This window comes from Galeopterus variegatus, unplaced genomic scaffold, assembly GCF_000696425.1.
Source record: "Galeopterus variegatus unplaced genomic scaffold, G_variegatus-3.0.2 Scaffold4083, whole genome shotgun sequence".
Classification (NCBI taxonomy): Eukaryota; Metazoa; Chordata; class Mammalia; order Dermoptera; family Cynocephalidae; genus Galeopterus; species Galeopterus variegatus.
The window spans coordinates 32,125-57,576 of NW_007730194.1; the positions used below are offsets into that span (position 1 = coordinate 32,125).

Sequence of the window (25,452 nt, forward strand, 5' to 3'; positions counted from 1 at the left end):
AAAAAAAATATTTGAATGTAAAAATTACTACTTTCACCTAAGAGACTTTCCTTTTGCTAGGAAGGTACTCAATATGAAATTAGAATAGAAAATAATAATGGCAGCTTGTTTATATTTCAAAACATCTTATTTTAGCTAAAATTTTGATGTAATTGTGCTGCTCTATTAATTTAAAAAACACTTATACTGTAAGTCTTAGAGATTTAAGGGGAAATAGACACAGTACACCAGTTTAACAATGCTTACCCATTACCCGATATTGCAATAAGCATATTAATGGTAAAATGATGAGAAAACCAGGCAGAAAAGAACCTGCCAAGCTTAACAGAAAGATAAGCATAGCCATATTTGCATTTTTGAAATAAGAAAATGCAGTAGCTTGTTAAATTGTCCTTGCTCACCAAAGTGTGCTTCAGTTTGAATACTCTTATTGAAATTTTTAGCATTTTATTTTGTGGATATGTAAAGGAGCCATAGTTAGTATTAGGACATTTTAATCCATCTTGAGCCTTAAATATATTAAGGAGAATGAAATGTGTAACATTCCTAAATAAAAAGTGAGCTTTGTAGAAATATAACAATTTATATTAATCTTTTAGAGAATAGTCTGGCTTTTCACACTGTTTATTAACTTTTTGTAAGCAGCTGTATTGAGATGTAATTAACATATCACACAATTCACTCATTTAAATTGTACAATTTGATGGCTTTTAGTATAGTCACAGAACTATACATTCTTTACTATAATCAATTTGAGAACATTTCATTACTCCATGAAGAAACTCCACACCACATAACCATCAACCCTAACAACTACAGAACCCCCCACCTCAGCCTTGGGCAACCATTAATCTATATTCTGTGTTTATAAATGTGCCTATTCTGGACATTTTATATAAATGGAATCATCAATATGTGGGCCTTTATGACTGGCTATTTTTAATTTAACATAATGTTTTCAAGGTTCACCCATGTTATGGCATATGTGAGTACTTCCCTCCTTTTATTCCAGTGTATGGATATGCCACATTTTGTGTACCCATTCATCAGATGGACATTTGGGTTGTTACTATTTTGGTGTAGTATGAATAATTCTGGTATAAACATTCATGAATAAGTTTTTGTGCAGATATATACTTTCATTTCTCTTCGGTATATGAATATACCCTAGAATTGGAATTTCTGGATCATATGGTAACCATGCTTAAACATTTGAGAAAATTCCAGACTGTTTCCCACAGCAGTAGCAGCATTTTATTCTCCCAGCGGCAGTATGTGAAGTTTCCAAGCTCTGCAACTGCTTGTCAACAATTTTACTCATTTTAAAATTGACTTTTATTATAGCCATACTAGTGAGTGAAGTAGTATTTCATTGGGGTTTTGATTTGCATCTCCTTGATAGCTAATAATATTGAGCATCTTTACATGTGTTTATTGGCCATTTGTATATCTTCTTTGTAGAACTGTCTATTCAGATTCTTTACTCATTTTAAAACTGGGTTGTCTTTTTATTATTGACTTGTAAGAGTTCTTTATATATTCTAGATACAAATTTCTTATCAAATATGATTTGCAATTTTTTTCTCTCATTGTGTAGGTTGCCATTCACTTTCTTTACGATATCTTCTGAAGAACAAAAGTAGTAATTTTGGTGATATCCTGTTTATTTTTTCTTTTGTTTCTTGTGATTTGGCATTATATGTAAGAAGCCATTGCCTATCTAGAAAACACTCACCCAAAAGAGCAGAATACAAATTTCTCTCAAGTACACATGGGACATTCTCCATGTTAAACCATATGCTACACCTTTAAATAAGTCTTGATAAATTTAAGAGATTGAGATCATACAAAGATTTATTTCTATGTTTTCTTCTAATGTCTTTGATTCATTTTTAGCCAACTTTTAAATATAGTGTGAGGTTTGGGGGATGCAAAGGGGAAAAGGGAGAGGGGAAAGGGCCACGAAAATGGGTTAAATTGTATAACGATAAATAAAAATAAATATAGTGTGAGGTATATGTTCAATTTTATTTAATATTTTTGTGTAGATGTCCAGTTAGTTACCACAGTACCATTTGTTAAAAATGCTATGCTTTCTCTGCTGAATGGTCTTAACACTCTTGGCGGAAATCAACTGACATAAATGTGAGAGTTTATTTCTGGACTCTTGATTCTATTCTATTGATGTATATGTCTATCTGTATGCTAGTACCATGCTGTCTTAATTACCATAACTTTGTATTAAGTTTTGAAATGGGGAAGTTTGGGTCTTCCATCTTTATTCTTCCCTTTCAAAATTGTTTTCACTGTTCTGGATCCCTTGTAACACCATATGAATTTTAGAATCAGATTGTCAGTTTCTACAAGGAAGTCAGCTGGGGTTCTGATAGTAAATGTGTTGACTCTGTAGATCAGTTTAGAAAATATTGTCATCTTAACAATAGTAAGTCGTCTTGGCTGGCCGGTTGCTCAGTTGGTTAAAGTGCCGCCTTGTAATACCAAGGTCACAGGGTTTGGATCCCCATACTAGCCAGTGCAAAAAAAAAAAGTAAGTCTTCTGATTCATGAACATGGAATGTTCTTTCATTTGTTTAGATCTCTTTAATTTCTTTTAACAATATTTTGTAAATTTTAGTGCACATCTTATGTACTTTCTTGGTTAAATTTATTCCTAAATATTCTATTAGTTTTGTAATATAAATAAAATGGTTTTCTTAATTTCATTTTTGGAGATAATTAATGCTAGTGTACAGAAATGACTGATTTTTGCATAATTAGCTTGTATCCTTCAACTTTGCTGAAATTATTTAATAGTTCTGATAGTTTTGGAGTGGATTCTTTAGTATTTTTCTATATAAGATCATGTCATCTCAAAATAGAGATAGTTTCCTGCCAATTTGAATGCCTTTTTATTACCTTTTCTAGTCTAATTGCACTGGCTAAACTTCCAGTACAATGTTAAACAGAAATGAAAAGAGATATCCTTGTCTTGTTCCTTGTATTATGGGGAAATCTTACATTTTTTCACCATTGAGTACAATGTTAGCTACAGGTTTTTCAAAAATAAACTTTATCATGTTGAGGAAGTTCCCTGGTACTCCTAGCTTGTTGAGTGTTTTTATCATGAAGTTGTGTTAAATTTTGTTAGAAACTTTTTCTGCATCTATTGAGAGGGTAACATCTTTTTGTTGTTGTTCTTCTTTATTCTATTGATATGGCATATTAACATTCATTGATTTTTGCATGGTAAACCAACCTTGCATTTCTGAGATAAATCCCACTGGTCATGGTGTATAATCCTTTCTATATATTGCTAAATTCTATTTGCTAGTATTTTGTGAGGATTTTTGTATCTATATTCATAAGAGATATTGGTCTGTAGTTTTCTTGTGATATCTATGTCTGTTTTTTGATATCATGGTAATACTGATCTCAGAATGAGTTGAGAAGTATTTCTTCCTCTTCTACATTTTGGAAGAGTTTTTGAAAAAATGCTATTAATTCTTCTTGAAGTATTTGGTATAATTCACCTGTAAAGCCTTCTGGTCCTGGGCTTTTCTTTGTGGAAAGTTTTTTGCTTACTTAATTTGATTACTTTACTTGTTATAGGTCTATTAAGATTTTTTGTTTCTTCTTTAGTGAGTTTGGTAATTTGTGTCTTTGTAGGGATTTGTCTTATTCATCTAAGTTATCTAATTTATTAGCTTACAGCATTCATAGCATTCCCTTATGATTCTTTTTATTTCTGTAAGGTGGGCAGTAACATCCCTTCTCTCATTCCTGATTTTAGTAATTTGAGTCTTCTCTCTTTTTCTCTTAGTCAGTCTAGGTAAAGTTTTGTCAATTTTGTTGGTATTTTTCAAAAACAACTTTTAATCTTGATTTTTTTCATTGTTTTTCTATTCTCTATGTTGTTATCTTCTGCCCTGAATCTTATTATTTCCTTCATTCTGCTTTCTTTGTGTTTACTTTACTCTTTCTAGTTCCTCAAGATGAAAGAGTAGGTTGTTTATTTTAGATCTTGCTTCTTTTTTGATATAATCATTTATAGCTATAAATTTCCCTGTAAGCACTGTTTTAGCTACATCTCATTAGCTTCAGTATGTTGTATCTTCATTTTCATTTATCTCACATTATTTTCTCATTTACTCTGTGAGGCCTTCTTTGAACCGTGATTATTTGGTAATATATTGTTTAATATCCACATATTTGTGAATTTTCCAACTTTCTTTATTATTTCCAATTTCACTCTATTGTGATTAGGGAACAAACTTTGTATGATTTCAATCTTTTAAATTTATTGAAGCTTATTTAATGTCATAGTATATGATCTAACATGCAGAACGTTCCGTGTGCACTTGAGAAGAATGTGTATTCTGCTGTTGAACTTTGTATGATTTCAATCTTTTAAATTTATTCAAGCTTATTTAATGTCATATTATATGATCTAACATGCAGAACGTTCCGTGTGCACTTGAGAAGAATGTGTATTCTGCTGTTGTTGGGTGAGTATTGTATAGATATCAGTTAGGTCAATAGTTACAGGTCTGGAATGCTCAATTTTTTTTATTTCCTTATAGATCTGACCAGTTCTGTTATTGAAAGTGAGATATGGTGATCTCCAACTATTGTTGTCAGTTGCCTATTTCTCCTTTCAATTCTGACATTTTTTATTTTCTGTATTTAGGGCTCTTTTGTTAAGTATATATATATATACTTATAATTTTTATGACTTCTGTGGTTAAATATATCTGGTATATTTTGCTTAAAACTAATTCATATTCTTAGAGATGCATTTTGATCAATAGCATACTAAGGCTCTATGAATCCTGGCAATAAAAAGCTAAATTAGCTTATTTTCAGCCTGCATTGACCAAATGAATTTGCTTATTGATCACTTTAATGGCAAAATAACTATTAGTATTTTGTTTTCTACTAGCATGTCTTGGAACAGTATAGGAAACACTAGGCTAAGGAAGCAGCCTCCAGATGTTATCTAAAATGCTCCCTTTCTTCTTTAATTTATGCTATTTTGAGTCCCTGATTGGTTTTGCCCCAATGTATATACTAGCATTTATTCATTTTATTTTGGGTCACTTTCATTCTTGGTTTTTGATTTTTCAATGGCTTAAAGTTCACTTCAGATACAGTCTTTACTGATTGATTTCTGTAGAGGTTTGTGCCATTCATATTTTTTCCAAAATCTAAACACACCTGCTTTTACTTTTATATACTGTGCTAGTCAGTGTTCTCCAGAGAAACAGAATCAATAGGAGATAGATAGATAGATAAATAGATAGAGAGATAGAGAGATAGATAGAATAAGAAATTGGCTCACACAATTATAGAGGCTGAGAAGTCCCAAGATCTGAATTTGGCAAGTTAGAGAACCAGGAGAGCCAGTGGTGTAAGTTCCAATCCAAAAGCTAGCAAGCTTGAGACCCAAGAAAAGCTAAGTTTTTGGTTCAAGTTCAAAGGCAGAAAATGACTGAAGTCCCAGATCAAGCACTCAAGCAGGCAGAGGTCCTTCTCATTTAGCTTCTTTGTTCTATTCAAGTCTTCAGTTGATTGGACAAGGCCCAGCCACATTAGGGAAGGCAGTCTTGCTTTATTTTGTCTACTAATGCAAATGCTAATATCATTCAGAAACACCCTTACAGGCACACCCAGAATAATGTTTGACCAAATGTCTGGACACCACATAACCCAGTCACGTTGACACACAAAATTAACCATCACATCCACTGACTGTCTTCTGTTCATTGGTCCAGTGGCTTTCTTTCCAGTTTAAGTCACTAACCTACTTCAGTGTCCATAGTGCTTTGATGGGGAAAATTCTTTCTCTTTTTAGGGATATAATAATCATTTTTAGACCCTGGTTGGGTCTAAAAAAATTTTTTTTTAAAGATTTCTTTATGGCAAAGATGTTATGGTTCTATATATGGGACAAAATTAAAACATTTTCTAAATGTTATACACACACACACACACACACACAGAATGGAATACTACTCAGCCATGAAAAAGCATGAAATTCTGTCATTTTCAGCAACAAGGATGAGCCTGGAAGACATTATGTTAAGTGAAATAAGTCAGGCACAGAAAGATAAATACTGTATGTTCTCATTCATATGTGGAAGCTAAAATAATAACAGTAATAATAAGCTGAACTTTTTAAAGTAAAGAGTAGAATTGTAGTTACTAGAGACTGGGAAGGGGAGCGGGGGTTAGGAAGAGGTTGGTTGATGGGCACAAAATTGCAGCTAGGTAGGAAAAATAAGTTCTAGTGGTGTATAGTAGCACTAGACAACTATAATTAACAACAATTTATTGTATGTCCTCAAATAGCTAGATGAGAGATGATCAAATATTTACATCACAAAGAAATTAGAAGTCTTGTGATAATGAATATGCTGATTTTATCATCATGTATTGAATGTATATATGCTCATGTATACATATACATGAAATATAACTCTGTACCCCATAAATATGTACAATCAATATGTGTCACTTAAAAGTAAATAAATTTCTTTATAAAAAAATTTAACGTAGATGAGGAAAAAGAATTAAACATTTTCTTAAACTCAAGAATTAAGACTTCCAGGGAGAGGATGGACTAGAGATGCCCAGGGAGTGTTCCTCCCACAGAATATTGAAATGGTCCCACTGCCACTGCCGCTGCAGTCACCAGTGCCATTGTCCAGTCCCAGAATCATCACCCATCTCAAAACAGTTCATGAAGGAGATGGCCACAGCTGTTGCCACTGCCACGAAGTAACCCCACTGCCACCAAGGACAGAACAGATGCCAGGGAGGCAGTTGCAGCTGCTGACACTGCTGCTGCTGCTGCGAGGTACCCCAACTACCACTGCAGACACTGTAGCTGCACAGGCCACCACTGTGGACACTGTAGCCACATGGATGGCTCCTGCAACAGCCACTGCTGCAGTTGCTGCAACAACCAGCACCACCAGGCAGACACCACAGATGTGCATGCAGCCAACTGCTGCTGGAGCCACCGCTGCCATGTGGGCAGCCTACCAAAGCCACCTCCACAATGACTGCCACTGCAAAGGCAGCCTGCTATCACAGCAGCAGCCACAGAAGCCATTACTGCTGTGCAGGTAGGTAATGCATTGACACAAGGACCACTCAACTGCATTGACACAAGGAGGGTCACCAGCAGAGTCCAGAGAAGGAGAGTAATAGAAGAAGCACCTTCTTTACCAGATGACCAGACATAAATGTAGTGATACTAAAAATATGAAAAAACAAGAAAATATGAATTCATCAAAGGAATACAATAATCCTCAAGTACCAGACCCCATAGAGCAGGAAACCCTTGAAATGACTGAAAAGAAATTCTGAGCACCAATCTTAAGTTCAATGAGATACAAGAAAACACAGATAGGTGACACAATGAATTGAGCAAATCCTATCCAAGATATGAAGGAGGAAATTTACAAAGAGACTAATACTTTTAAAAAGAATGTAGCAGAACTCATGGAACTAAAGGAGTCATTCGATGAAATAAAAAACACAATTGAGAGCTTAAGCATCAGGCTAGAACAAGCAGAAGAAAGAATTTTTTTGACACCCATATGTAGAATTGAACTAGAACTATAACTCTCACCATATACTAAAATCAACTTAAAGTGGACTAAAGACTTAAATATAAGACCTGAAACTATAAAACTCTTAAAAGAAAACATAGGGGAAACACTTCAGGAAGTAGGACTGGGTAAAGACTTTATGAATATATCCCCCAAAGCACAGGTAACAAAAGGAAAAAAAACTGGATTATATCAAACTAAAGAGCTTCTGCACAGCAAAAGACCCAAAGCACAGGCAACAAAAGGAAAAAAAACTGGATTATATCAAACTAAAGAGCTTCTGCACAGCAAAAGAAACAATTAACAGAGAGAAAAGACAACCAACAGAGTGGGAGAACCCCAAAGCACAGGTAACAAAAGGAAAAAAAACTGGATTATATCAAACTAAAGAGCTTCTGCACAGCAAAAGAAACAATTAACAGAGAGAAAAGACAACCTACAGAGTGGGAGAAAATACTTGCAAACTATGCATCTGACAAAGGATTAATATCCAGAATATACAAGGACCTCAAACAATGGTTAAAAAAAACAAAAAACAAATGATGTAATTTAAAAATGGGCAGAGGAGCTGAATAGGCATTTTTCAAAGGAAGATATACAAATGGCCAACAGACACATGAAAAAACCAAAAAACAAATGATGTAATTTAAAAATGGGCAGAGGAGCTGAATAGGCATTTCTCAAAGGAAGATATACAAATGGCCAACAGACACATGAAAAAATGCTCAACATCACTTAGCATCAGGGAAATGCAAATCAAAACCACATTGAGGTATTATCTCACCCCAGTTAGACTGCCTATTATCAAAAATACCAAGAATAACAAATGCTGGTGAGAATGTGGAGAAAGGGGAACCCTTTTACACTATTGATGAGACTGTATACTGGTGCACCCATTATGGAAAACCATATGGATTTTCCTCAAACAATTACAGATAGAACTGCAACAGGATCCAGCAATTCTACTGCTGGATCTATACCCAAATGAAAGCAAATCATCATGTTGAAGGGATACCTGCACTCCCATGTCTATCACAGCTCTATTTACCATAGCCAACAGATGGAATCAACTAAATGCCCATCATCAGATTACTGGATAAGGAACATGGTGTATATTTACACAATGGAATATTACTTTGCCATAAAAAAGAATGAAATACTGCCATTCACAGCAACATGGATAAACTTAGAGAAAATCACGTTAAGTGAAATAAGCTAGGCACAGGAAGAGAAATACCTCATGTCCTCACTCATAAGTGGGAGCTAAAAAATAATCAAATAAATTTTAATAAAAAGGAAAGAAAAAGATACAATCACAATAATACATTGAACTTTCAAAAGGAGAGGAACAGAACTGAGGTTACTAGAGTTGGGAAAGGGGGACGGGGAGGAGAGTAAGGGAAGAATTGGTAAAGATTCATGAATAACAATTACATTGTATGTTTGATGTACTAATTATCCTGATTTGAGCATCACGTATTGCACACAGGTAGTGATATTAAACTCTGTACCCCACAGATATGTACAGTCAGCTATGTTACAATAAAAAATTAAAACATAAAATTTTTTAAATTTAAAAAATAGAATTAAAAGGTATTTTAGTTTTGCCTTTTACAACTTTGTGTACTGTAAATTATACATGTGTTTGATGAGAACCAATATTTGGGGGAGCCTCGTTCTATTCCTGATTCACACTACCTTGCCAGAAATCTCACTGAGTGATATGGAGCTTTTTGTTTCATTTGACACAGTAGCACATTGTTAACTTTAAGAGACATGAGAAGCCCATTTATATCATCTTGGCTTCTAGCATTGTAGAGACTTTGCTCTTATTTCTATTGAGTCCAACAGAAAGGTTTCTTCTTTTCAGAGATGATCGTGTTTGCCTTACATTTCATAATTGAATCATAGGTCATCTCCTTTAAAAATAGCTATTCCAGTCATGTCCTTATATCTACCATTTTCCTAAGGCCTTAAAGATAATTTTTTTATATAGTCCTTAAGACCCAAAAGTCAAATTTCAAATTTTGTTTTGTAACATCGATATTATTTAACTTTTCTTCTTTTTTTTTTTGAGAGCACCTTTTTAATCCCCTTCATTACTCAACTAGAAAGGGTATCAGTTCTCTTCTTCCTAGACATATAATAATGAGTCCCAGGCATGAGTCCTTATCATCTGTCTTCATTCCTATGCACTAAAGAAGCTTACCCAGCCCAGACCTCTGCACATGACTCAGCTTCATGTTCCAGCCATGCAGAAAAGCATGATGCTTCTTCCTATCTGCATATTGCATTTTTTACTGAAGCATAATAGGTTATACATACTTTAAGGGTACAATGTTGACTATCATCACTAGTGTACAATATATGTAAAGTGTTCAACATCACTAATCATCAGGGAGATGCGAATCAAAACCACACTGAGATATCAACTCAACCCATTCAGATTGGCCATTATTAAAAAGACAGAATAACAAATGCTGGCAAGGACGTGGAGAAAGAGGAACTCTTCTACATTGTTGGTGGGACTGTAAAATAGCACAGCCATTATGAAAAACAGTATGGAGTTTCCTCAAACAACTACAGATTGAACTACCATATGATCCTGCAATCCCACTTCTGAGTATACACCCAAAGGAATAGAAATCATCTTGTCGAAGGGATATCTGCACTCCCATGTTCAGAATTTAACTCTTCTTTCCTCATTTTCAACTTCTTCAAAAAGTCTAGTAACTCTTTCTAAAATGTTGAAGTATCCCACTGTTATAGGATAAATTATACTGAGACAGCAAACTCCAAATCTCACTGATTAAAATTTATGTTCTGTTCAAGAGAAATGCCTAACACAGGTCACCAGAAGGGGCTTCACCATCTGGAACATTGCTGATTGACTGTGTTCCATTTGAAGAGTAGATGACAGACAATCATTTGGCTCAAAAGAAATACACATCATTTTCTTTCATATTTCACTAGTCAAAACTAATTCCATAGGCACGATTAATTTCAAGGGGCAAGAAAGAGTAATCTTTGTGTACCCCAGGAGAAATGGAAAACTGGATACTGGCAAACACTAGCAATATCTGGCATAGCCCTCAAAAATTAACAGGGAAATTTTGTCTCCTATTTAATTTTGCTCAAGGTTTAATGCCAAAATACCATCAAATAATTGTATCATATAATATCCAAGTAAACAAATTCAAATAATGAAATGTCTTCCTCTGGAAAACAGAGAGACAATATCTGTAGTTGTCTAGGTTATACTCAAAAAAACTAGTAGATCAGTGAAGTCTCCTTGAGTCAGAGGTGGAATAATAATAAGACAGGTTGTTCTTTAATTAAGAGTTGCTTAACTACTTTTCTAAATGCCCATGAAAACTCAGGATTCTATCAATATTGCACATAAAGAAATGTACATAAGTAATACATTATGGGAAAGTGAGTTGCTTAACTACTTTTCTAAATGCCCATGAAACCTCAGGATTCTATCAATATTGCACATAAAGAAATGTACATAAGTAATACATTATGGGAAAGTTCATTCCTTAGTCCCCTGAAATAGAGTTCCCATTATATCTTTTCACCAACAATTGGGTCACCTGAAATACACTGACAGAATGACAGGTCATCCCAAGATCTGTCCATACAGGCTCCTTTCTTCCTCATCCTGATCATATGTAGTTCTTAATCATCAGTCCTCAAAAGCAAAATTTTAAAAATGTTGTACATCTACTTTTTCCTACAGAAAAACAAAATCATTTAACTACTGGCAAAACCATTCTGTTTTTTTTAAATTTACATATGTGTTATTGATGTTAATGCCACATTTTGAGGATACAGTTTTCTAACTGCAATATATCCAACTAATTCATACTTTATAGGACTCTTTTTGGTTATTTTCTATTCCCAAACCCATATCAATAGGCAGATTTGTAGCTCTCATGAGAGTTTTACTTATTTAAAAAAAAAAATCTAAATAATAGTGTGGATCTCTCAAAAGAGAAAAAAGGTGTACAAGTATGCCACTCAAGATTTTCCTTTATGTGTGGATTTAAAATGCATGTCACTTCTGGAGACTGGCTGCTGTTGCCCTCTTTACCTGCGATTACTTATATATAGGCCTCTTCTCATCTTTGAATAGAAGGACTAAATGGATATATCAGTAATGGTCCAAGTAGAGCCCTATGCCACATTCCAAATGGGCAACCTGAGCAAAGTTGAATAAAAGGAGTATCCACAAAAGAGTTGGTAGAGTTTGAAAACACAAGGGGTGGATTCAAAACACAAGGGGTGGCAGTGTTTTCAAACAAGTAGAGCTTGAAAACACTGCCCCTCCCAATAATAACAGAAGTTCACTACAATTCCTAGGTCAGAAGGGGCCAGAGTACTGAGCAGTTACAGAAACTTGAGCCAGAGAAAGGTGGATGGGAGGGCCACCTGACAAGAGCTGTGACCTTTTGTTGGGGTCTTCTGTGACCTTCCGCCCACCTCAGCCCTGCAGGGAAGCAACCAGGGGAGCACATACCCAAACTTCCCTCTTCTACCTCCACTGATCTTCTGGTGTTCATAGCCCTATCAGACCTCTATTGCACTACATAGTTTATTTATTTAAATTGTTCATTGTCTTTATCCACCATTAGAATGTCAGTTCAATGAGGATAAGAATTTTTATCTACTTTGTTCTCTGCTGTATGGTTGGCACATAGTGGATACACATTTATCGTTGATGAGTAAATAAAAGACACTTGGAATGTGCATTATATCTATTTTAAATGCCAGACATTAGTACATTGAATAGAAGGGAAAAAAAGAATCTCAATTTTAAGTTCAAAAGGACATTAGAAATCCTGACACGTGAGATGCTCATATCACAGACAAGTAAACCGAGGCCCAGAGATTATCATGTATATAACAAGTGGTATGGAAAGCAATAGAAATAAGATCTGACTCCCAGTCAAGAAGGTTTTCTTTACTGGATTAGCTTTCAAAGAAGCCTGTGGGCTTGAATCTTTGCTTCCTTAAATTAGCCACATATATACTTAATTTTGAGACTTGATTAAACCATGGACAGATAATTTAAGATAAGATGTTTTTCTGAAAAATGCAGACATTTATTTTCGGTTAATATACAAAATACAATGAAATTCAAATGACATTAAAATATAGAAAATGAGATTTAGTCATGTGAGAAAGAAGAAAGACTTCTGAGATTCAGATGGATAGGATTTTCCCACTGTTTAGAAAAATTAGGGTACTAAAAGAAGATTTTGATCTCAAGCCATAAATATCAAATAAAGACAAATGCCCTCTATACATTCAGATTGAGTCAAACATTTTATAAAACATGCCGAGAAAGATCAAAGTAAATTTGACATTATCTCAAAGAAATAATGCAAAATTTCAAAAGGCCATTTGCTATAGCATTCTTTCTAATGCATAACTAAAAGGCATGGGTCTCATGATTGTCCTAAGAAATTTTCCCTGTAAAAAGCAGCACAGGTTAACGATCTGATGTCAGGATGCCAACTGGTCAGATTTCCTCTGTTATGTCTTTTCCCCCTAATATTTAGAATTTTGTTTCTGCAAAGTAGTCAAAAAGCTAACATAGACCTGCTCTGTCCATTTAGCAACGTAGTATCAAGTAATTTGACTTGTCCTTGTCACTTGTAGAACAAAGCCTTCTTTTAAAAACTAAATGTTTTCCCAGATATGTTTCCATTTCTGACTATTCTGCATGTTAGCATTTCCAAAGCTAAAAGAAAATAGTACATTTTAAATCAAATAAATGATGAACAGTTTTAAAGGAGTGATAAGGTAGGAAAGGAAGAGAATCTACATGTAATTTACTAACTTTTTGATGTTGGGTTTTTTTTATTATTTTTAAATTTGATATTGGGTAATAAGATACTATTACCATGACCAAGTGCCGACTTCAGTTGATGATCTGCAAGCTCACTTTCCAAACTGAATCCCCTCAGCTTTGGAGATGAGGGAGTTTCTGTTCAAATCGCCTTTATTAAAGTGTTTATTAAGGAAACATGTTTTTTTTTTGTTTAAAACTCCATTATCAAAAAAGCTTGAGTTGGGGAAAGGGGTCTGCCAGTGATTAAAAGAGAACTCTTTCTAAAGATCTGAAACAAACGTTAAGTACCATGGTGCTATTACGGCCTTCCCCTCCACCTTGCTGGACAGTCTTTCTCATGAGGTGTTTATTACTCAGTTGCTCCAAGAGTAAAAAACGAATCTTTGCATTCATTAAAATAAGAAGCCCATCACTTGCCCTTCCTATGTTTTTGTGCACATTGATTGGCAATAGTTGAAAATGGGTCATTGAAAAGTACAATACCAGATATGAAGAGAAAACAATTATAAAAGTTAGTTTTTTTATGTAAAATATGTTGGGGGTGTTTTTAATAATTAAACATATAATAATATATTTACAAAAATGAGATTCTAATCTGCATAATGAGTATTTTGTTTTTCTCTTTTTAACCATGAGCTATTTGAAGCATATAGAAATTGATATAACCACAGATGTCCAATAACTAACTTCATTGTAAGAAAGACAACCAAAAACCATGTGCTTCCTAAAAGAACCAAACTCCACCTACAGATTTGCCAAAGGAACTGAAAACCTAAAATTTAAACTCTTACTGAAAGATCAGTACATGAGGAGTTAACTAAAGGGACTAGTTCCATGAGAATCAGGAATAAGATCATACGATATTTGCTGAACTCATAGAAGCAGAGAGTAAAATGGTGGTTATCAGGGCCGGGGGAGGTGTGGGTACTAGAAAGATGGTTGGTCAAAGGGTACAACATTTCAGTTAGGTGAAATAAATTCAGGAGATCTATTGTACAACACAGTGATTATAATTAATAATATATTGTATATTGGAAAATTGTTGAGTAGATTTCAAATGTTCTCTCACAAAGAAATGCTAAGTATATGAGGTAATGGATATATTAGCTTGACTTAGTCACTCCACAATGTATACATATATCAAAACATCATGTTACACAACGTAAATATATGGTATTTTTATTTGTCAGTTAAAAAAAAGTCAAAATTTAAAAAAAAATTTTTTGGAAAAAGAAAAAATTGGGGAATTGGGACTACTGATCCGACCCTATAGAGCATGAACCAGTAGTATTGGAATCACCTGGGAACTTGTTATTAATGCAGAATTCCAGGGGCTCCCCTGCAGACCTACTGAATCTGAATAAACACTTTGTCAAGATCCTCAGGTGATTCCTGTAAACATTAACTTTTGACAAGCATTGCTCTGTACAATTGCTATCTGAGAGGAGACAGACTCATATTTGGTGTTCACTGATAACAGTGAGGATCCCTTAGCTAGACAGTAATTTGGATACTGGTCAAACTTTGTCACAGAAACCAGGAAAACAGATGAGGAAAGCAAAGTGTTGGTAAAGAGTGGATTATCATAGCACAGCTGAAGTAATAAAGTTATGTCCAAAGGCTTGAGATTGCAGAAATTCAATGAAGCCATTGAAGTAATCACTTTCAAGACTATAATTGGCCATTTTATATCAGTAATACTAGACTTGTAATTCTTCTCCTATTATAATTTAGAGGCATCAGCTGCACTTGCAAAAGTAAAACCCTGAGTACTATTCCTGTATGACCAAGGACAAACCATTTCACCTCCCAACATTCTAGTCTTTCCAGCTGTAGACAAAGATTTACAACTTTTGTTAGTAATGGGATTGAGGTTCTCATTTGGATGAGATGTATGCAAGTGCCAAGAAAGATTATTATTTTAGCTGACAGAAAAAAAAAAAAGACTGTCACTTGGTTTTGAATGCTTTGTGAAGCAAAAGACACAAGTATAAAATTATGCTGATAGTCTTTTTTGTTTTGCCTGCTTATGGAGTTTGAACTTGTCTGAATCCTATGATAAATTTGCAACATAACAAAGGATTAAATGAAAGGCCATTTAATTACCTGAATCATAGCTTGTAAAAATGTATGTAAGTATAAAATTATGCTGATAGTCTTTTTTGTTTTGCCTGCTTATGGAGTTTGAACTTGTCTGAATCCTATGATAAATTTGCAACCTAACAAAGGATTAAATGAAAGGCCATTTAATTACCTGAATCATAGCTTGTAAAAATGTATGTGTCAGTGGGGCAGAAGGAGAGGATTGGTGTAATTAGTACCCCTGAATTTAGGAAAATTGTGTCTAGCAGAAAAATGTGTACATATTTGGCAAAAATTGAGTGACAGGTCAAGAACTCTTCAAGCTAAAAAGATTATGTCAACAGATGCATTCCCCATCTGCTCACTGAATGCACAAAAATGGAAATCCCATTTTTCTGCCGATCAACTGAAGCTCAAGTTATGCTCAGAGGCCATGAATCACACCATACTAATAGCCAAGATTGAGATATGTAAAATATATATAAAATGAAGGGAAGCTATTTTTATGTGAAATGTCAAAGATACATTTCTTTTCTGGTCTTCATTAGAAACTTATACTTCTGTTCCCAAAAAGCACAATCTAAAGATATACCAGAACGGCAAATTGGTGTTTGCACCAAATTTGGTGTGTTGGCACCAAAACACACACAAAGCAAATGTACAAGCTGACAGTGCCTGGTGTTATTGGAACAATAGGTCACCTGCATCACAGATGGATTGTTTAAACCATGTAATAACACAATGTTTTAAAATCTTCCATTTTGTAATGGTGGAGACTTCCATAAGACACCCGAGATCATATAAAATATTCTTACTGCTAGAGGTATAGTGACATCTATTTCTGTATGTTGTAGTGTTATTTAGGAGAGATTGGTGAAAGTGAGTTATGTAAGTTCAATTGAAAATAACAAAAAACTCATATTAAGAAATTAACAGTGCAATTTACAATTCATTAAATTACTCATGTATCAACAAAGACTTGTAGAGTACCTACTATGTGGCAGGATTTATGCAGGAGTTTGAGCTGCTATAAAAAAACGATAAAGGGCCAGCCTGGTGGCGCACTGCTACAGTGCGCTGCTTGGGAGCACGGCGGCGCTCCCGCTGAGGGTTCGGATCCCACATACAGACCGGCCGCTCACTGGCTGAGCGAGGTGTGGGCGCAACACCGAGGGTTGCGATCCCGTTGCCGGTCATAGAGTACCTACTATGTGGCAGGATTTATGCAGGAGTTTGAGCCGCTATAAAAAAACGATAAAGACATGTATCTGCCCTTCCCTTCCCCCAGCCCCACATTGGTCCTTATTAAATTCTGATCAACACCAGGGTGCACATACTTACATTTTCGCTTATACATCCTTCATAGAGAATTCTCAATCTATCTGACTGCAATTACTCTTGGACTAGAAATATAGGATCTTAATCAACATTTTTCATTGGTTCCAGTTATTGCTGTTACTATTTGCTACTGCAAAGATCCATGCAAGGCAATACTAAAAACCAGAGACTCTTTCTTTCTATATTAATTATGTAAAAGTGTTAACAGGAATGTTTTATCTCTCCATGTTGAGGCAGAGGAAGAGTTATACAGATAACTTTGGTTTTCATTTTCTTTGAGCTAAATTAGCTGGACTTAGTTTCCTGGATTAGTATGTCCTACCACACAGAAGTTTTCAACTAAGCTTAGTGCCTATGATGCATTATCAATCCAGCCACCAGAGATTCTGACATAATACCAGTTATATGGGGACTAAAATATTACATCCTTTATATTAATCCTCATAACAAAGCCCTTGTGGAAATATGAAGCAGAGGAGGGTGAGAACATTACATCAATGGAGCTAATTAAACATGAGAGGAGTAAACCAGATACTCTGGAAATGTAGGGCAACTATGACTATTTTTAAGCCAGCAGAAGTTTTGAGGAAACGTGGATGTGGAAAAGTAGAAAAGTTGTGGTAGTTGATTCCCTTTTTCCCTTCTTAGGGGTATGGAAATATCAGTGTGTGGATTTTCAAGGCAATTGGCAAGTGTGTAGTCACATGGGCGCTTCTATTCATGACAGGAGGTGTTGCTCAGCAAGAGAAATGCATTTCCTGCAAACCTGCTAAACACCTGATGATTTGTGTGGTTAATGCATGATGCTGGGAGAACAGAGAAGGAAAGAATCTTTAGGTGCCCCAAAGTTTTGGATAGAAAACTGAGCCACTTGGAAGCACAGATGGTGTTTTCATCACTTCTTCGTTCTAACAGTTGGGACTTTAGGAGGGGTAGAGAAATCTTGGGTATGAACAATCAGCTATGCAGATGGTGATGGTGAACTGGTTTGGCCAACAGTTTTAAATTCCAGACACATGGATTCTTATCCACAGAAGAATAAGAAGGATGAAGAAGAGGAAGAAGGAAAAAAAAAGAGGAGGAGAAAATGGATAAAGAAAATGTAACAAGTAAGAGAGAAATGTGTATCAAGTCACATTTTCTTTATCCACTGTCTTTATAAGTAGGAAGAATCAGAAGGCCACATCTAAAATAGCAGGGATGCAAAAAGTTGGCCAAATTTTGGTTGGTAAACAACGCTGAATAACTTAACTGAATTTGTCACTTGGCATTCATAGTGTAGTTATGAGATCTGGGGATCAGTAAATGGGGGAAATTTCCCAGAGAATTAAAATTACCCATGGAAACCAAGTGTGTGCTGGGATAAATGGCAAAGCAGTAAGATAAGTGAAGTCTAGCAGAAGTCTTGGCCAGTGGAGACCCATTTCTACAATTATGAAGGGAGCACAACAAGAGGAAAGAGATTTTCAACAGCGAAAATCCAGCCTGCTTTTAAAGACTAGGGGATAGTTATGGTTATGGTTTAGGAAATTTATACATAAAAAGTTTAACAGTCATATAACACCTACCTTTAATATATGTATTTGGAATGAAGAAGACTAGTTACAAATTTTCCAATTCGCAGGAGGCAGATTTCCTCAGGATATTTATGGTAAACTCAGGAGATATAATGAGATCAAAATTGAACTATATGAGAACAAAATTGAACTGATATGAGAACTAAAACGTCTTTCAAAATGGCAGGCATTGCATTCATTTTTACATTCCAGATTTACCGAGTGCATGTTGTGTTCTAGGCATTACCCTGAGTCCAGGAAATGCTGAGATAAATAATAGTGTCTACTCTCAAGGAACTCATGGCCTAGTTGGGGACAGATAGAGTTGTATAATGCAAGGTGATCAGGGCTAAACTGCTGTGTGAGTACCAACGAGAGGTCAAGAAAAAGCTCTGCAGAGAAAGTCAAGTACTAGAAGTTCGAAGGGAGAGAAGAAACTTACCAGGCAGAAAAAGGCAGAGGAGAAGAGCCCCGGTTCAGAGGGAACCACATGCCTCAGGGCAGTGATAGCCTGCAAGGGGTGACCGCAGGGCAGTCACTGGGCCACTAGAAAATGAGGCAGGGCTTGTGAAGGGCTTTGTAATACCTCCTCAGAAAGAGACAGTGTTTTCTAACATGAGTAATAGAAACAGTTAAAGATTTTAGGCTGTTGAAGCCAGAGGGAAAACTTTTTAATAAGAATGATTTTGTTTACTTGTTTTTATTAACCTATCTCTTTGCAGTGGTCTGGTTGTAAGTTGCATTTTGAGGACATATTTCCTTAAATGGACAGAGCCTTGTTTGCAAAGTAGCAATGACAAATGCATGTCTTCTCACCAGGCCGTGGGGAGGCCCTGGAACCTCATCACCCTCAGAAAGTAGAGACGCTGCCTTCTTTGCTTTCCAAATACGATTGAGACTAAGGTCTTCCCTGTTTTCGAATGAATTTTGTTAGCCAGCTCAGAAGGAAGTAGCAAAAGAAAGTGCAGTAAAACTTTACTACATTTTCTGTGGCAGTATGTTATCACCTTCAGTGTCATCACAGTCTCCATCTCCAGGAGATGCTATCTCTCCTTGTGACAACTGTCCTTGAAAAGGAAGAGATCCCTTACCTAATAGGGATTAATTCCCTCACGTAACTTTAATAAGGTGCAGGGGTGTGCCTTCAGAGACACACTGACAGAAATCTTCCCTAATATAAATCAATCATTACCCTTCAGAGCTAAAGAAAGTTCTATTTCCTTGAGTACTTCACTCCTTTTAGTTCAAGCGAGGATAGGAATTTGTTTTCTGAAAATGTCAATGCTTGCTTACATTCCTGGAGCCAGTCAAGACTCTGGATTACCATTCAAAGTTCATGGCCTCAGTTGTGGCAAATGCACAGCAAAAGTTAGATGTCAGGAATGTGGCCGTGGAAAGAGATTTCAACCATGGGAAAATATCTGTTTATTTTGAGAGCTAGAAAAATAGTTCATCAGAAATATGTCTGTTAACATGTGGTCTAGTTCCTCTTTTTACCCTTTTTACCCTGTGGCAAGTCATTTTTTTTTTTTTTTTGCATTTATGTAATTTGCCATGAAGAGATTTTACTGTGTTTAATCAGTCTCCTAGTTTTTTTATTTTTTATTTTTATTTATTTATTTATTTATTTTTAATTTTATTTTGTTGATATACAATGTGGTTGATTATTGTGGCCCATTACCAAAACAGTCTCCTAGTTTTTTAGAGGGGACACTATTACTTGATGTTGAATAACATTTCAGACAGCTTTTACTCATGAGACTAGCTTTTTGGTTCATGGCGCTCTTTACAAATTCTGAGTACATTACCAATAATTTTTCAACTCTCTGAGAAGCAATTTCTCCTTCTCCATGTGATAATATAGAATAGCAGAAAAAGTACCAAAGTTAGAAGCCCTGAATTCTAGACCTAAGACTGCGTGATTCATGAAATAAGTGACCTTAAAAGTTCCATTTCACCTCTGGGTCTTCGTGTCCCCATTTTAGGAAAAATATATCCCTGTCTATCTCAGTGCTGTTTGTAGATCTAATGGTGAAAATGTATCTGAAAGCATGTTATATTATAAATGTATTCAGTTTTTATTGAATAACATAAGTGCTGATGTGCCTAAAATTCAAAATTGTTCTTCAAATACTGTATCTTTATTCAATTCTCAATAAAAGACTTATTGAAAGCACTTATATTGGGCGCTAACCTAATGTAGCCCTGTTGAGTTTGATAAAGAAATTAAGCTTAGACAACCTGTAGTAATGGATGGTTAATATGTCTCTTTAACCATCTCATTTCATGGAAGCCTTCTTCCCTGAAATTTTAGTAGAACAGCTAATCAGTTCCAGATGGAACCCTTGTGAATGTCTGTAGTGCAGAGATCCTTTAAGTGTGATCCACAGACTAGAATTGAGGCTTGGCACATGATAAAATTGACAACCTGTAGTAAAAATTTTGGAGCACATTGAATCTTTCTCAGATTCACTGTTTCACTTCTTCAATGTGAGGGCGAGAGGTATCTTCTTGTCACCAGAAGCTTTAGATCTGCTAAAAAGCCTGGATGAATGTTTAGTTGAGTCCCTCAAGTTCCATGCCAGCAGCAGAGCAGAAATAGTTTTGGACTGGCAATTCCAGGGCAGGTGTTACCAGTTGGTTGCCTGAACCATGGAAAAAAACCTCCTTCTGGCCTTTTTTAGATGCCTGCTTTTGAGCAGTGCTACCTCCCAATGGGGCTGCCAGGGAGAATTAGTCTCAGAATGCACTCACAAGAAGAAGACTGAATTAAGTTTCTGGATGAATTAGAAATGTGTGCTTAAATGTTGAAGAAAGTCTGCCCAAAACAGCAATCTTGGTTTTGGCATCACTGAAATTGAACTTCTCTTTTTTTTTTCCTTCCCAATGGTGTTTTAGCCAATGGCTTCAGCTGCTTCTATTGGAGTTTTGCAGTTCATGATAGTAAAATCAAGTCATAAGGAAGTCTTTTATATGATATGAAGTGTTACAGCAATGAAGACAAAATATTACAACATTGTGTTAGTGTTCGGAATCTAACCAAAGACTACAAAATATATGTGTGTCCTGCTTTCTGAAATACTGAGTTGTCCTCACTTTAAGAAAAACAAATACTTCAGAAAAGTTAGATTTAAGGCAGGTCTTCTGGTAGTCTTCCATTATAAAAAAACTGATGTGGTGGTTAGGAAAATAAATCCTCAGTGAATTTTATTATTCATTTTAACGTAAAATAAAGACTCCAGTGGTTCTTAAGTGTTTGGGGGCCATGTCTCCTTTGAGAATCTGATGAAAGCTAAATGTTTCACCTAGAAAACTGAAAAAAGCATATACCACACAATTTAAGTTATAATTCCATGGAGTTTCAGGTTTATTTATGGATTCCAGGACTCCCAGGTACCCCACAGGGTATATCTGCATGTAGCAACCTCTCAGTTCTTTTTATTTCTTTCCAACTCTCATTTTCCCTGAACTCTCTCTGTAAAGGATCTGATGTGAGTTCTGATCACTCTCGCCATCATGGAAGGCTGCTCTGTCTCTGGACCTATGATAAGCATAGACCTCAACTAGAAATTGCAAGAGACACCATCACTAGGTGTCTACTCTGAACAGGTATTCATGCTCAGTGTGCTGAGTGCTTCACACACAAGATCTGCCTCTCCACATTGTTTTGAAGTGTCTGATGATTTTTGTGCACCATTGTGTATCTCATTCTCTCAGAGAAAGAAAAAGATAACATCAGCATTTAAGAAGTGATGGATCTATATCCCTAATTCTACAAGAATCCCAGGATCACTGATTAAGAGCCCCAGACTACTTATGGCTTTAGATCAGGATGTATGTCCATCTAGATACCCAACCCACTGATTCACCACTTGGGCTTGGTTGGATTTGGAATTGGAGTAGCATTTCAGGCCTTCTGATTAAGAAATCTAAGTTCCCTACTTCACTGCTCTGAAATTTGGTCACTTTCATGTAACTCTAACTATTGCCTCTTGCTTTGCTTTACCTACACAGGTAACAACCTTGACTCAGGAGGTCTCCCAGTTAGGTAAAGACATGAGGAATGTGATGCAGCTTCTGGAAAATGTTCTGTCATCTCAACAGCCACCACGATTTTGCTCTCTGTACACCACCTCTGTGTGTCCCTCCAGGGAGAGCTTACAGACCAGGATGAGCTGGAGTGCGCACCAACCTTGCCTACACTTGCAAACAGGTGGGGCTGCTTATACTCAAGCACAACTTTGTCATGGCAATGTCACCTCAGACATTTGGAGTGTGGATCCCTCCTCTGTGGGGAGCAGCCCCCAACAAACTGGAGCTCATGAGCAAAATCCTGCAGACAGTGCACTTTATAATTCTCCAAACCTTGATTATTCACCTTCCCACTACCAGGTTGTCCAAGAAGGTCATTTGCAATTTTTAAGGTGCATCTCTCCACATTCAGATACTACATTGACGCCTCTGCAGTCTATTTCAGCGACTCTCTCATCCTCTGTCTGCTCCTCCTCAGAAGCATCTTTGCACCTGGTTCTCCCAAGCAGATCAGAGGAGGGCAGCTTCGGACAGGGAGCTGTTAGTTCCTTCAGTCTGGAAAACTTGCCAGGATCTTGGGACCGAGAAGGAATGGCATCAGTCTCTACCAAGCCCTTGGAGAACTTTCCATTGGAAATTGTCACAAGCACAGCAGAAGTGAAAGATAACAAAGCCATAAATGTATGATATCAGTGCACATGGTGCAGCTGCCGATTTCAACCCACCACTGCATGACAGCTTTAGTTTGCCTTTTTTGCCTCTGGCGGGCATGAAGACTGGGCATAGCTGGGAATCCTGCAGAAGAGAGCGTGAGGAGCCAGGGAAAGGCAGAACCACCTCCATACTGTAGCAAACAGTTTCTAGATCCTAGAAGCATAATAGAAACATTTTTTTCTGTACAGGTATTAACTTACTGGTCTGTTTGACAGACTTTGGTAAAAGTCCAAAGCCCCTCGGGGTCTGAGCAGCTAGAAGTCCCAGACAAAGAACTTGTGGATTAGTTTTGTCCTAGTCTGTACAGGTATTAACTTACTGGTCTGTTTGACAGACTTTGGTAAAAGTCCAAAGACCCTCGGGGTCTGAGCAGCTAGAAGTCCCAGACAAAGAACTTGTGGATTAGTTTTGTCCTAGATGGCTTTTGTGAAGGGCAGCCAAGGTTTTTCCTGAGTGCCTGCTTGTCATTCCTGAACAATATCCATAGCACTGTTGGCCTCAGGAGTGCACAGCTCCTGCTGATCTATTTTTCTTTTTGTGAAGGCAAAGGGACAATTATCACTGCATGTCATCTCCTAGACAATCAGTCAAATAGAGCTGGTGGCCAGTGGTTAGCTATTCGCACGTTATTTGCCATGTAAATGAAAATGTCTTTATTTATCAAAAAAAAAGAGGCTATTTTTATATCCTTGGTATGAAATATGTATTTAAACTATTTAAAATATTTATAAAGAAATGAATGTTTTCTTTTCATTTTGGTAAAAAAAAATACAAACGCTTGCCATTCTAACAAGAAATGCACTACTGTTATGTAGATCAAAAATTATTTATTATTAAGAGGATGTAGTTTCAAAAGGAATCCCCTTTTATCTGCATGCAGTTTGCAACAAATGTATTCTCACGCTTCTGGACTACAAAAGAAAAGTGAGGTCATATTTTATTAATGAAATAAAAACATGGACTGAGTGCCAACTATATGAGCTTTGACATGGTGGTAGAGAGGGCTCCCCCTAGTCTCTGCTGACTCACGTCAATGGCCTGTCTTAAGGCTGCTCCCACTGTGCCAGTAGAAATGTCCCTCCCCCAAGCATACTTTGTGGTTCAAAAATCAAAAATTGGTCTGTAGAATATGAGATCACATCTACACTGAGCCACTTTGGGCTAAAAGTAAGGAAGAAAACCTTGGGTGTAACCTTCCCCGATGCTTTTCTTTTAGGAGAGGTCATAAACCAGTGAAAATTCTCAAACAGAGCCAAGACTTCTGAGCTANAAAAAAAATACAAACGCTTGCCATTCTAACAAGAAATGCACTACTGTTATGTAGATCAAAAATTATTTATTATTAAGAGGATGTAGTTTCAAAAGGAATCCCCTTTTATCTGCATGCAGTTTGCAACAAATGTATTCTCACGCTTCTGGACTACAAAAGAAAAGTGAGGTCATATTTTATTAATGAAATAAAAACATGGACTGAGTGCCAACTATATGAGCTTTGACATGGTGGTAGAGAGGGCTCCCCCTAGTCTCTGCTGACTCACGTCAATGGCCTGTCTTAAGGCTGCTCCCACTGTGCCAGTAGAAATGTCCCTCCCCCAAGCATACTTTGTGGTTCAAAAATCAAAAATTGGTCTGTAGAATATGAGATCACATCTACACTGAGCCACTTTGGGCTAAAAGTAAGGAAGAAAACCTTGGGTGTAACCTTCCCCGATGCTTTTCTTTTAGGAGAGGTCATAAACCAGTGAAAATTCTCAAACAGAGCCAAGACTTCTGAGCTATGTCTTGTGGGAGTGATACCAGCTTGCACTGGGTCAGCACTTTACCTTTTTTCTGTAAAGCTCCCCACAGTGCTGTAAGCTGTGCAGAGTAGGTTTTCTTATTCCTATCTGGCAGGGGGGGAAAGTCCCAGAGATTGTACAGCTGGGACACTGACACAGTCTAGAACCCATAATGTTCCCTACATCTCACACCAACGTGCAAATACAGATGCTGAGTTTGGCAATGATCTAAATGCCTTTGCTTTTAAGTTTTAGAATACTGTTTAAGAATACTGAGGGCCTAATTGTCCCAGACATTCCTAGAAGACATATTGAGTTCACATTCTGCAGTCCTCCTGTTTTTATTTCTCTCCACAAAGAATAAACAATCTGAGAATTAAAACATCTAAACAAACCAAGACTTCTAATGTTGTGTGAATCCTACATCCTAAAACTGGCTAGGGCATCAGAAAGAAAAGACATCTACTCTAAGAAAA

The 25,452-nt window shown here is 36.3% G+C and overlaps 1 protein-coding gene across 1 annotated transcript in view; it reads left to right on the forward strand.

Moving 5' to 3' along the window:
* LOC103602284 (potassium voltage-gated channel subfamily H member 8-like) overlaps positions 1–23,171 on the forward strand; it is a gene marked incomplete at its 5' end in the record, with an annotated part of 45,094 nt that extends 21,923 nt beyond the window's left edge. The window contains one exon of the mRNA XM_008586695.1: positions 22,467–23,171. Coding sequence (XP_008584917.1) covers positions 22,467–23,171 — 705 coding nt within the window. The remainder of the gene's footprint in view (positions 1–22,466) is intronic.
* Positions 23,172–25,452: the final 2,281 nt, after the last annotated feature.